The 12,847-nt window shown below is 44.9% G+C and overlaps 1 protein-coding gene across 1 annotated transcript in view; it reads left to right on the top strand.

Annotated features, from left to right (window-relative positions):
• The window catches only part of DHTKD1 (dehydrogenase E1 and transketolase domain containing 1), a 53,657-nt gene extending 42,488 nt beyond the window's left edge, over nt 1–11,169 (top strand). Inside the window, exons 13-16 of the mRNA XM_032244080.1 lie at nt 1,711–1,793; nt 2,457–2,626; nt 6,325–6,410; nt 9,498–11,169. Of these exons, the coding sequence (XP_032099971.1) occupies nt 1,711–1,793; nt 2,457–2,626; nt 6,325–6,410; nt 9,498–9,599 (441 nt within the window). The 3' untranslated portion in view covers nt 9,600–11,169. The remainder of the gene's footprint in view (nt 1–1,710; nt 1,794–2,456; nt 2,627–6,324; nt 6,411–9,497) is intronic.
• Nucleotides 11,170–12,847: the final 1,678 nt, after the last annotated feature.

The raw sequence follows: 12,847 nt of genomic DNA, 5'->3' as shown, positions 1-12,847 counted from the left end.
TTTTTTTTTTTTTTTTTTTTTTTTTTGAGACAGAGTTTTGCTCTATCACCCAGGCTGGAGTACAATGGCATGATCTCGGCTTACTGCAACCTCCATTTCCTGGGTTCAAGTAATTCTCCTGCCTCAGCCTCCTGAGTAGCTGGGATTACAAGAGTGTGCCACCGCGCCTGGCTAATTTTTGTATTTTTAATAGAGACGAGGTTTCAAACTCCTGGTCCCAGCCCGCCTTGGCTCCCAAACTGCTGGGATTATGGCATGAGCCACCTGATTCTTAAAATTATATTGTGGCACCAGGCAAAAGGTAATCATCTTTTTAAAAATATATTTTTAAGTTTTTATTGTCAACCTTCTGCAGCCATCCTCACCTCCTCTGTGGTCTAATTTTAGTATATATGCTGCCAAAACAAGTGCAAAAGGCAATCTTTTCAACTTTTTCTTTTTCTTGAGACAGAGTTTCTTATGTCCCAGGCTGTAGTTCAGTGGGACAATCTTGGCTTATTGTAATCTCCACCTCCTGGGTTTAAGCAATTCTCCTGTCCCAGCCTCCTGAGTGGCTGGGATTACAGGCACACACCACCATGGCCGGCTAATTTTCACATTTTTAATAGAGACAGGGTTTCATCATTTTGGCCAGACTGGTCTCGAGCTCCTGACCTCAGGCAATCCTCCCATCTTGGCCTCCCAAACTGCTGGGATTACTGGTGTGAGCTACCACGCCCAGCCTTTTTCTATTCTTTTGAGACAAGGTCAGGCTCTGTTTCCCAGGCTGGAGTGCAGTGGTGTGATCATGGCTCACTGCAACCTCCATCTCCCGTGATTAAGCCATCCTCCCACCTCAGCCTCCTGAGTAGCTGGGACTACAAGCACATGCCACCACACCCAGCTAATTTTCATATATTTTTGTAGAGATAGGGTTTCACCATCTTGCCCAAGCTGGTCTCAAACTTGTGAGCTCAAGTGATCCACCTGCCTCAGCCTCCCAATGTGCTAGAATCACAAGCTAGAGTACTGCAACTGGCCAGTTTTGTTTTGTTTTGTTTTGTTTGAGATGGAATCTTGCTCTGTAGCCTGGGTTGGAGTGCAATGGCATGATGTTGGCTCACTGCAACCTTTGCTTTCCCAGTTCAAGCAATTCTTCCAGCTCAGCCTCCCCAGTAGCTGGAATTACAGACACTCACCATTATGTCCGTCTAATTTTTGTATTTTTGTAGAGACATGGTTTCACCATGTAGGCCAGGCTGGTCTCGAACGCCTGATCTCAGGTGATCTGCCCACCTCAGCCTTCCAAAGTGCTGGAATTACAGGTGTGAGCCACCACACCTGGCCTGTTTTTTTGTTTGTTTGTTTGTTTGTTTGTTTTTTAAATAGAGACAGGGCAGCAATGGGGAGGGTGGAGTAGGGGTTTTGAAGGGAGTCTCACTATGTTGCCCAGGCTGGTCTTGAATTCCTGGCCTCAATCGATTCTCTTGCTTTGGCCTCCCAAAGTGTTGAGATTCCAAAAGGCTATTTTATGCAACCTCGGAAACATAGTTTTACTCTGAAGTGTACAGAACTGATATTTTTTGGCAAGGTGCTGTCTCTGTTAGTATATGTGCTTCCTTGCAGTGCTAGGCTAGAACTTTGACACTTATATTTGGTAGCGACCCTCGTAAGTGACAGTGTCACTTCTATCTGTTGCTTGCTGGATGTGTGGCCTCTTCTCCCTCATAGGCAGCTGTGTCAGCTCTTCAAGAAATGGCACCAGGAACAACATTTAACCCGGTCATTGGGGATTCATCTGTAGATCCAAAAAAGTAAGATATGTATATCTGTTTCATACTTTGTGGTAGAATTTTAATTAGTGGGAAAAGTAGTTCACATTAAGAGATCTCAAGTGGCACAGATCTCCTCTATCGTATTTTTATTTAATTTATTTATTTTTGAGACTGAGTCTGGTTCTTTCGCCCAGGATGGAGTGCACTGGTGCGATCTTGGCTCACTGCAACCTCTGCCTCCTGGGTTCAAGCAATTTTCATACCTCAGCCTCCTGAGTAGCTGGGATTACAGGCACCTGCTACTATGCCCTGCTAATTTTTGTATTTTTAGTAGAGATGGGGTGTCACCAGGTTGGCCAGGCTGGTCTCGAACTCCTGACCTCAGGTGATCTGCCCACCTCAGCCTCCCAAAGTGCTGGGATTATAGGCATGAGCCACCACGCCCAGCCTACTCATCCTAATATAAGTAAGTCCTTTAAGTCAGTGGAGTGGGAGTTAAGTGTGGGTGGGAGAGTGGACTTTGGAGGCATATGTTGCTGAAGAAGGATCTCCAGGAATAGCCAGTGACTGAACCCAGCTGCAGAGCTCCCCACTGCCTCGTTTGCCAGACCTTTAAATCTGTGCTGTCTCCCCTTTATTCTGACACAATTCTTACCTTGAAAAATTTCTCCCCCACCCTGCTGTTCCTTTTCTGTCCAACAGGGTTAAGACCCTTGTGTTCTGCTCTGGCAAACATTTCTACTCCCTGATGAAGCAAAGAGAATCTCTGGGGGCCAAGAAGCATGACTTTGCCATCATCCGAGTAGAGGAGCTCTGCCCCTTCCCATTGGATTCTTTACAGCAAGAGATGAGCAAATACAAACATGTTAAAGGTAAAGGGTTGCTCTTGTTCGGGGTCTTTGATGTTCAGATATCCGAAATCCATTTCCACTCTTTTTTTTTTTTTTTTTTTTTTGAGATGGAGTCTCACTGTGTCGCCGGGCTGGAGTTCAGTGGTGAGATCTCGGCTCACTGCCTCCGCCTCTTGGGTTCAAGCGATTCTCCTGCCTCAGCCCCCTAAGTAGCTGGGATTATAGGCGTGCGTCACCACACCCAGCTAATTTTTGTATTTTTAGTAGAGATGGAGGTTTCACCATTTTGGTTAGCCTGGTCTTGAACTCCTTACCTCATGATCCACCTGCCTCGACCTCTCAAAGTGCTGGGATTACAGGCGTGAGCTACCACTCCTGGCCAACTCTTTTAAATGAAAAGAGGTGGTGGAGGTTATTAGAAAATTGAATCTCAGACAGGTGCAGTGGCTCACACCTGTAATCCCATCACTTTGGCAGGCTGAGGCAGGTGGCTTACTTGAGGTCAGGAGTTCGAGACCAGCCTGGCCAACATGGCAAAACCGCATCTCTACTAAGAGTATAAAAATTAGGTGGGTGTGGTAGTGTGTACCTGTAGTCCCAGCTACTTGTGGGGCTGAGGTGGGAGGATCGCTTGAGCCTGAGAGGCTGAGACTTCAGCAAGCCCAGATTTGCCGCTGCTCTCCAGCCTGGGCTACAGAGTAAGACCCTGTTTAAAAAAAACAAAAACAAAAACAAAAACAAGGCCCAGCACAGCGGCTCATGCCTGTAATCCCAGCACTTTGGGAGGCCAAGGCAGGCAGATCACTTAAGGTCAGGAGTTCAAGACCAGCCTGGCCAACATGGAAAAGCCCCGTCTCTACTAAAAATATAAAAATTAGCCGGGCATGGTGGCGGACGCCTGTAATCCCAGCTACTCGGGAGGCTGAGGCAGGAGAGTCGCTTGAACCAAGGAGGTGGAGCTTGCAGCGAGCTGTGATTGTGCCATTGCACTCCAGCTTGGGCGACAGAGTCAGAGTCCCTTTCAAAAAAGCAAAACAACAAACAAAAAAACCCAAAGAAAATAAATAATCCAATTTTTCAGAATGTGTAAAAGCTTTGAGTAGGCACTTCTCCAAAGAACTGGACGGCAAATAAGAACTTGTAAAGATGCTCAGTATCACTCATGTTAAGAGAAATGAAAATTAGTCAAAAATGAGCAATGGCCACTCACCTAGTAGAATGGTTAAAACTAAAGCAAAACAACAGACTCCTGCTATTCAGTGTTGATGAGGAGCAGAGCCACTGGAACCTTCATTTGCTCCTGGTGGATGCAAGCCGGTGCAGCCACCTTGGAAAAACCTTAAGCTTCTTAGAAAGTTAAACCCTGAGTTACCATATGGCCCAGCAATCTCACTCATAGGTATTTATGCAAGATGAATGAAAACACATTCACAGGCCAGGCACAGTGACTTACATTTGTAGTCCTGGCACTTTGGGAGGTCCAGGCAGAAGTTTCACTTGAGGCTAGGAGTTGGAGATCAGCTGGAGCAACATAGCAAGACCCGGTCTCCACAAAAAATAAAAGAAATTGGCTAGGCGTGGTAGCACGTGCCTGTAGCGCTAGCCTACTCACAAGGTTGAGGTGGGAAGATTGCTTGAGCCCAGCAGTTAAAGACTGCAGTGAGCCATGATCATACCATTGCACTCCAGCCTGGGTGACAGAGTGAGACCCATTCTCTCAAAGACATTTTTTTAATTACAAAAGAAAAATAGCCCAGGCACAGTGGCTCATGCCTGTGCCAGCACTTTGGGAGGCTGAGGCAGGTGGATCACTTGAGCTCAGGAGTTCAAGACCAGCCTGGGCCATGTGGCAAAAACTCTTTTCTACACACACACACACACAAAAAGGAAAAATTAGCCACGTGTGCTGGCATGCACCGGTAGTCCCAGCTATTTGGGAGGTTGTGGTGGGAGGATCACTTGAGCCCAGGAGGTTGAGGCTGCAGTGAGCTGTGATTATGCCACTGCACTCCAGCCTGGGTGACAAAATGAGACCTTGTCTCAAAAAATAATATTAAAGAGGTTTACAGAAAAATCTGTTGGTAAGTGTTTATAGCAGCTTTATTCACAATTGGCCCAAACCAGAAACAGCCAAAATGTCCTTCAACCAGTGAATGAATAAACATTTAGTAGCACATCCATATAATGTGCTACTCAGCAATAGAAAGGAACCATTGCTGTGCACAACAGCATGAGTCATTCATAAATGCATCTTACAGCTCCAGGAGCCAGACCCTGCAGACTGCATGACTTCACCGATATGACATTATGGAAAAGAAAAAACTGTAGGGATAGAGAAAAGATCAGTGATGTTCAGTGGTGGGGATGGGAGCTGGAGTCGACTACGAAAGGTCAGGCTGAGGAAATTCTGGCGGTGGGGTAGACAGAACTGCTCTCTGTCGTGTTTGAGGTGGTGGTTACATAACTGTATGTGCCAGGAAAAAAAGAGACAAGCAATGCTCTGCCATGTTGGAAAAGGATATATTTAAGTGAGTTTGACTATATATAGAGAAATCTCTCTAAGCTTATCTCTATATATTTCCCTTCCTTTCTTGGTGGACAGATGCTCCTCAGCTTAATGATGAGGCTACATCCCAATAAATGCATCGTAAGTTGAAAATACTGTTAAGTTGAAAATACAGACCAGGTGCAGTGGCTCACACCTGTAATAGCAGCACTTTGGGAGGCTAAGGCAGGTGGATCACCTGAGGTCGGGAGTTTGAGACCAGGCTCACCAATGTGGTGAAACCCCATGTCTACTAAAAGTACAAATATTAGCCAAGCATGGTGGTGCACACCTGTAGTTCCAGCTGCTTTGGAGGCTGAGGCAGGAGAATTGCTTGAACCTGGGAGACGGATGTTGCAGCAAGCCGAGACTGTGCCACTCCACTCCAGCCCGGGTGACAAAGCCAGACTCTGTCTCAAAAAAAAAAAAAAAAGAAAAAAGAAAATGTGGTACATATACACTAGGGAATACTATGCAGCCATAAAAGGAATGAGATCATGTCTTTTACAGGGACAAGGATGGAGTTGGAGGCCATTATCCTTCACAAACTAACGCAGGATCAGAAAATCAAATACTGCATGTTCTCACTTATAAGTGGGAGCTGAATGATGAGAACACATGGACACAAGGAGGGGAACATCACACAGTGGGGCCTGTCCGAGGGTCGCCGGGGAGGAAGGAGAGCATCGGGAGGAATAGTGAATGGATGCTGGGCTTGATGCCTAGGTGATGGGGTGATATTTGCAGCAGACCACCATGGCACATGTTTACCTAGGTAACAGACCTGCACATCCTGCACATGTATCCCTGAACTTAAAATTAAAAAAAGAATGCATTGACTACACCTAACCTACCAATCACAGTTTAGCCTAGCCTGCCTTAAACATGCTCAGAACACTCACATTAGCTTCCAGTTAGGCATAATAATTTAACACAAAATTTATTACATTTCATAGTGAAGTGTTAGATATCTCAAATAATTTATCAGATTTATTGTACTGAAAGTGAAAAACAGAATTGTTGTATGGGTACCTGAAGTACAGTTTCTAGTGAACGTGAATTGCTTTCACAGCATCTTGAAGTTGAAAAATCCATCATAGGTGGAATCATAGTAAATTGGGGACGGTCTGCATGTGTCTACCTGAGGTGCTGAAATGAATTTCTTCTCTCATAGATCATATTTGGAGTCAGGAGGAGCCTCAGAACATGGGTCCATGGTCTTTTGTTTCTCCAAGATTTGAAAAGCAGCTGGCCTGCAAGGTAATCACACTTTTTCTCCGGGAGTGTTTTGTGTGCATGTTTTTCTTGGAGCATCAACAAATGGGTTTATTCCCTATTGCCAGTTCAATTCTTTAAAGATAAACCAAAATATAAAATCTAGTTTTAGGCTGTTCCTGCAGAAGAAAATGTTGAGTATTTATGGGGCCATATATATATATTTATATGCACATGTTTCTTTCTTTCTTTTTTCTGAGACAGAGTCTTGCTTTGTCACTCAGGCTGGAGTGCAATGCCATGATCTCAGCCCCCTGCAACCTCTACCTCCCAAGTTCAATCGATTCTACCGCCTCAGCCTCCCCAGTAGCTGGGATTACAGGCACCGCCATCATGCCTGGCTAATTTTTTATATTTTTGTAGAGACTGGGTTTCACCATGTTGGCCAGGCTGGTGTCGAACTCCTAACCTCAGGTGATTTGCCCACCTCGGCCTCCTAAAATGCTGGGATTACAGATGTGAGCCACCATGCTCGGCCTACGTGTTTCATTTCTTTCCTTGATTTGTTGCATAACAACATTTTGGTCATCAACATATTAAAATCATTTTTTAAAAAGTGGTTATACTCAGCCAGGCATGGTGGCTCATGCCTGTAATCCCAGCACTTTGGGAGGCCAAGAGGGGTGTATCACAAGGTAAGGAGATGGATACCATTTTGGCCAACATGGTGAAACCCCATCTGTACTAGAAATACACAAATTAGAAATATACAAATTAGCTGGGCCTGGTGGTATGCAACTGTAGTCCCAGCTACTCAGGAGGCTGAGGCAGGAGAGTTGCTTGAACCTCGGAGGCAGAGGTTGCAGTGAGCCGAGATCACACCACTGCACTCATCCTGAAAACAGCGTGAGACTTTGTCTCAAAAAAAAAAGTGGTTATACTCAAAAAAGAAAAAGCCCTTACCTTTTGTCTCTCCATCCCACTACCTCAGCATGTCTTATCTAAGCCTTGGTCAAGCCAGAGGACGAGCAGACTTGTTTTACAGTATGGGACTGGATACACCCAATAATGCTCATTCCAAGCCCATTGTATTAGTTTGTTCTCACATTGCTGTAAAGAAATAACCTGATGCCGGTGCAGTGGATCATGCCTGTAATCCCAGCACTTTGGGAGGCCGAGGCAGGTGGATCACCTGAGGTCAGGAGTTTGAGACCAGCCTAGCCCATGTGGTAAAATCCCTCTCTACTAAAAGTACAAAATTTAGCCAGGTGCGGTGTTGGGTGCCTATAATCTTAACTACTCCGGAGGCTGAGGCAGGAGAATCTCTTGAACCCATCAGGTGGAGGTTGCTATGAACTGAGATCACGTCACTGCACTTCAGCCTGGGTGACAGAGTGACACTCTATCTCAAAAAAAAAAAAAAAAAAACCTAAGACTGGGTAATTTCTAAGAAAAGAGGTTTATCGGGCTCACGGTTCTGCAGGCTGTACAGGAAGCGTGGCATCTTCTTTTTCTGGGGAGGCCTCAGGAAGCTTCCAATCATGGCAGAAGGCAAGCGGGGAGCAGGCGTGTTACATGGTGACAGCAGGAGCAAGGGAGGATTGGAAAGCGGTGCCACATACTTTTAAATGACCAGATCTCATGAGAACTCACTCACGATCACAAGGACAGCGCCAAGGGGATGGTGCTAAAACATTTATGAGAAACCCACCCCCATGATCCAATCACCTCCTAGCAGGCCCTGCCTCTAACATTAGGGATTACAATTCCACGTGAGATTTGGTGGGAACACAGATCAACATCGTATCATCCATCTGCACAGCTGGGCTTCTGCACATCAAAGCTGGTATACTTCTTGCCTGGGCATAGTAGCTCATGCCTGTAATCTCAGTACTCTGGGAGGCCAAGGCAGGAGGATCACTTGAGCCCAGGAGTTCAAGACCAGCCTGAGCAACACAGCAAGACCCTGTCTCAAAAAAAGAAACAAACAAACAAACAAACAAACAAAAAAAAACCACTGTTATACTTCTTGATTTTTTTTTTAATTCTTTTAGTAGGTAAGTAGGTCTTGAATTTATTTTGCAAACAAGACCTATTCTATCTATCTTGTCATTTAGGAGGCTAGATTGTTCTTTAGAAAGTGAAAACCAATTATACTTGTGTATGTATTTCTATTCTGCTTAGATTAGAACTCAGTTTACTCATTTGATACCAGTTTGCTAGGCTTGAATCATTTTTCTTGTAAATAGTTCTAATTAAATAAACTCTACAGTTAGAATCAACTAATAGTTACTTGAGAATAGGATAAAGTATGGCTGGGCACAGTGGCTCACGCCTGTAATCCCAGCACTTTGGGAGGCCGAATTTGGGTGGATCATGAGGTCAGGAGATTGATACCATCCTGGCCAACATGGGGAAACCCTGTCTCTACTAAAATACCAAAAATTAGCCAGGTGTGGTAGCAGGCGCCTATAGTCCCAGCTACTCAGGAGTCTGAGGCAAGGGAATCGCTTGAACCCAGGTGGCAGAGGTTGCAGTGAGCCAAGATTGAGCCACTGAACTCCAGCCTGGCGACAGAGCAAGACTCTGTCTCAAAAAAAAGAAAAAAGAATAGGACAAATTCAAGAACATGTCTCATCTTGCCTGGCATTCCATTAGTTGTTAGTGGTGACGTATTTCCCTCCAATCAATTTTTTTGTTGTTGTTGAGATAAAGTCTCTGTTGCTTAGGCTGGAGAGCAGTGGCACAATCTCAGCTCACTGCAACCTCTGCTTCTGGGGTTCAAGTGATTCTCGTGTCTCCGTCTCCTGAGTAGCTGGGATTACAGGCACACACCACCACGCCTGGCTAATTTTTGTATTTTTTGTAGAGACAAGGTTTTTCCCTGCTGGCCAGCTGGTCTCGAATTCCTGGCCTCAAGTGATATGCCTATGTTGGCCTCCCAAAGCACTGGGTGAAAGGCATTGAGCACGGAGCTCTGTCCCTTTAATCTATTCTGTGTAACTCATTATTTGAAAGACGTGATTTATGGTTAAACAAGCTAAGAGAAATACATGCACCATTTTGGTGGAACTAAGCAGACGTCTGATCTGGTCAAAATGTCATTTTATTTCTTCTCTGCTGCACTTATAGCTCCACCTGGTGGGCCGGCCCCCTTTGCCAGTGCCCGCTGTAGGAATTGGCACTGTTCACTTGCAGCAGCATGAAGAGATCCTCGCCAAGACCTTTGCTTGATGATGACTTTTGAAGAAACACTATTTGTCTTTAAGAAAACTGCTATTAAGTCCAGATGCAGTGGCGCTTGCCTGTAATTTAAGCACTTTGGGAGTCTGAGGCGGGTGGATTACCTGAGGTCAGGAGTTCAAGACCAGCATGGCCAACACGGTGAAACCCCGTCTCTACTAAAAATATAATAAATAGCCGGGTGTGGTGGCAGGTGCCTGTGATCCCAGCTTCCCAGGAGGCTGAGGCAGGAGAATCGCTTGAACCCAGGAGGGGGAGATTGCAGTGAGCTGAGATCATTCCATTGCACTCCAACCTGGGGGACAGAGCAAGAATCCGTCTCACAAAAAAAAAAAAAAAAAAAAAAACGGCCATTAAAAGAGAGGCCTCCTTTCTCTGCTCTTTCCTGCTCTGTTGGGTAACATGAAAAGATTGTACTCCTGTAAGATGTTGGGATTGATATACATGATTTAATCTGGAATAGGTGTAACAACCAGGGGAACTGGTTATGAATACATGAATATAACCACAAATTTATCCTTGAAAATGTAATAGTAGAAATAGAAAAAAACCAAAAAAATAACCACAAAAAAAGGGTGGGGGCCGGGTGTGGTGGCTCACACCTGCAATCCCAGCACTGTGGGAGGCCACAGTGGGTAGATCACCTGAGGTCAGGAATTCAAGACCAGCCTGGCCAACATGGTGAAACCCTGTTTCTACTAAAAATACAAAAATCAGCCTGGTGTGGTGGCGTGCACCTGTAGTCCCAGCTACTTGAGAGGCTGAGGCAGGAGAATCGCTTGAACCTGGGAGGCGGAGGTTGCAGTGAGCCGAGATGGTGCCATTGCACTCCAGCCTGGGCGACAGAGCAAGACTCCATCTCAAAAAATATAAAGAAAAGTATGATAGTGTTATAGATTGGTTAGCTCTGAGTGAGCTAGAAAACTAGGTCATTATCTAGATTATTTCAGACTTGACCCTAATTGACCATGTATGACCAGGAAACCCTTCTGAGTTTACAGCTCCGTGGAGGTGACTTCAACACTGCCTCTTGGTTTGTTAGTTGCATGTCACTTTCATTAATTTTCCCTCTCCTTTTTAAAAGTCCTGTGGCAGTACTACTATTTTCATTTTATGTAATCTGGAGGCTGCTGCTTTCCAGCCGCTGCATAAAGTATCTCCCCTAACACTAGCAATTCTCGGTCCTATTAAATACAAGTCTCTGGGTGGATGATCTTCTAGTACTATATTTTTAAATTAAGGAGTTTTAGTTATAATGAAATTGATTTGTGCCTATTTTACCATAAACTTTTTTTCTTTTGAATTGTTCTTGCAGTGATATCTTACTATTTTTAACTGACTTGGGTGTCTGAGATGGGGATTTCAGCCCGTGGTTAATCAGAATTGCCTCTACAAGTCCCTGCTGCAGTATGTTTATTTGTGGTGTTTAAAGAATATTTCCTGGCTTGATGCCATGGCTCACTCTTATAATCCCAGCACTTTGGGAGACCGAGGGCAGGTGGATCATTTGAAGTTAGGAGTTTGAGACCAGCCTGGCCAACATAGCGAAACTCCGTCTCTACCAAAAATATATAAATTAGCTGGGCGTGGTGGTGCGTGCCTGTAATCCCAGCTACTTGGGAGCCTGAGGCAGGAGAATGGCTTGAACCTGGGAGGCGAAGGTTGCAGTGAGCTGAGATCCCACCACTGCAGTCCAGCCTGCGCGACAGAGCAAGGCTCTGTCTCAAAAAATAATAATAAAGAAAGAAAGAATACTTGTTTAACAGAGGGACCTTCCCAACGCCAGGTGCTTGGGGATTTCATAGAGATCACCAACTGACTTCCTCACTGTGAAATGAAAGCAAATGCTGGAAGCTGAAGTAAACAGCAAACCATCTATGGCTTCACCGGACTCAGTGCTGGGGAGCCTCTACCGCCTACTGTTCTTGTGTCATGACACTTCTTCTCTGAAGTGGTGCGGGGAGTACCAGGGGACTGCACAAACCCAGCCCTCTCTACTTTTACCAGCAATGCATCATGTCTTCCGGAATCAATGTGCATATAGGTTGTTCTAGCCACAGCGGTAGATTTATGATTCACATCTGAAATGTGTGCCTTAGTCATTGATTTAACATTTCTCTTGTATTCATGTCCCTTTTCTTCCCATATACCTCAATGCATTCTTCCTGTGTCAAGCCTTATAAATCATGTAATTTAGTACCGCTCATATAAATCAGTAAAATCACAAAGGTCTGTTTAATGAAAACGATGACCAATGTTGTATTTTTTAACAAGAAAATAAAGAATTAAAAAAATAAAAGCATATCATCATTTTTTTCATCAGGGCTTCTGGATTTCTTGAATAAAAAGATTTCAAAAGTCTAAGCACAAAAATGAGATGGAAGATTAGATCTTTTTAAAAGGTTAGTTTAGGCTACACATAGTGGCTCATGCCTGTAATCACAGCATTGTGGGAGGCCAAGAGGGGTGGATCACTTGAGGTCAGACATGCGACACCATCCTGGCCAACATGGCAAAACCCCATCTCTTACTAAAAATACAAAAATTAGCAGGGCATGGTGGTGCATGCTTGTAATCCCAGCTCCCCAGGAGTCTGAGACAGGGGAATCGTTTGAACCTGGGAGGCGGAGGTTGTAGTGAACCAAGATCACACCACTGCACTCTAGCCTGGGTGACAGAGCAGGACTCCGTCTCAAAAAATAAAAATAAGGCCTAGTGTGGTGGTTCACACCTGTAGTCCCAGCACTTTGGGAGGCAGAGGTGGGTGGATCACAAGGTCAGGAGTTTGAGACCAGCCTGGCCAATATGGTAAAACCCCATCTCTATTAAAAATACAAAAATTGGCCAGGCATGGTGGCTCCTGCCTGTAATCCCAGTTGGGAAGACGAGGCAGGTGGATCACCTGAGCTAGAGAGTTTGAGACCAGCCTGACCAACATGGAGAAACCCCATCTCTAATAAAAATGCAAAATTAGCTGGGTGTGGTAGCACATGCTTGTAATCCCGGCCACTCAGGAGGCCGAGGTAGGAAAACCGCTGGAGCCCGGGAGGCGGAGGTTGCAGTGAGTCGAGATCGAGCCACTGCACTCCAGCCTGGGCAACAGGGGGAGACCACCTCAAAAATTAAAAAAAAACAAAAAAAAACAGTAAAATAAAAAATTATTTTAAATCTCTCCAAATTTCTAATTTTCAACCTCACAGCCTGTTCATGATTTCTTTTTATGTCTTCTCTAATTCGAG

Source organism: Sapajus apella, unplaced genomic scaffold, assembly GCF_009761245.1.
Source record: "Sapajus apella isolate SASKATOON/1434 unplaced genomic scaffold, GSC_monkey_1.0 scaffold53, whole genome shotgun sequence".
In the NCBI taxonomy this organism is placed as follows: Eukaryota; Metazoa; Chordata; class Mammalia; order Primates; family Cebidae; genus Sapajus; species Sapajus apella.
This window is presented reverse-complemented; position numbering and strand designations above follow the sequence as displayed.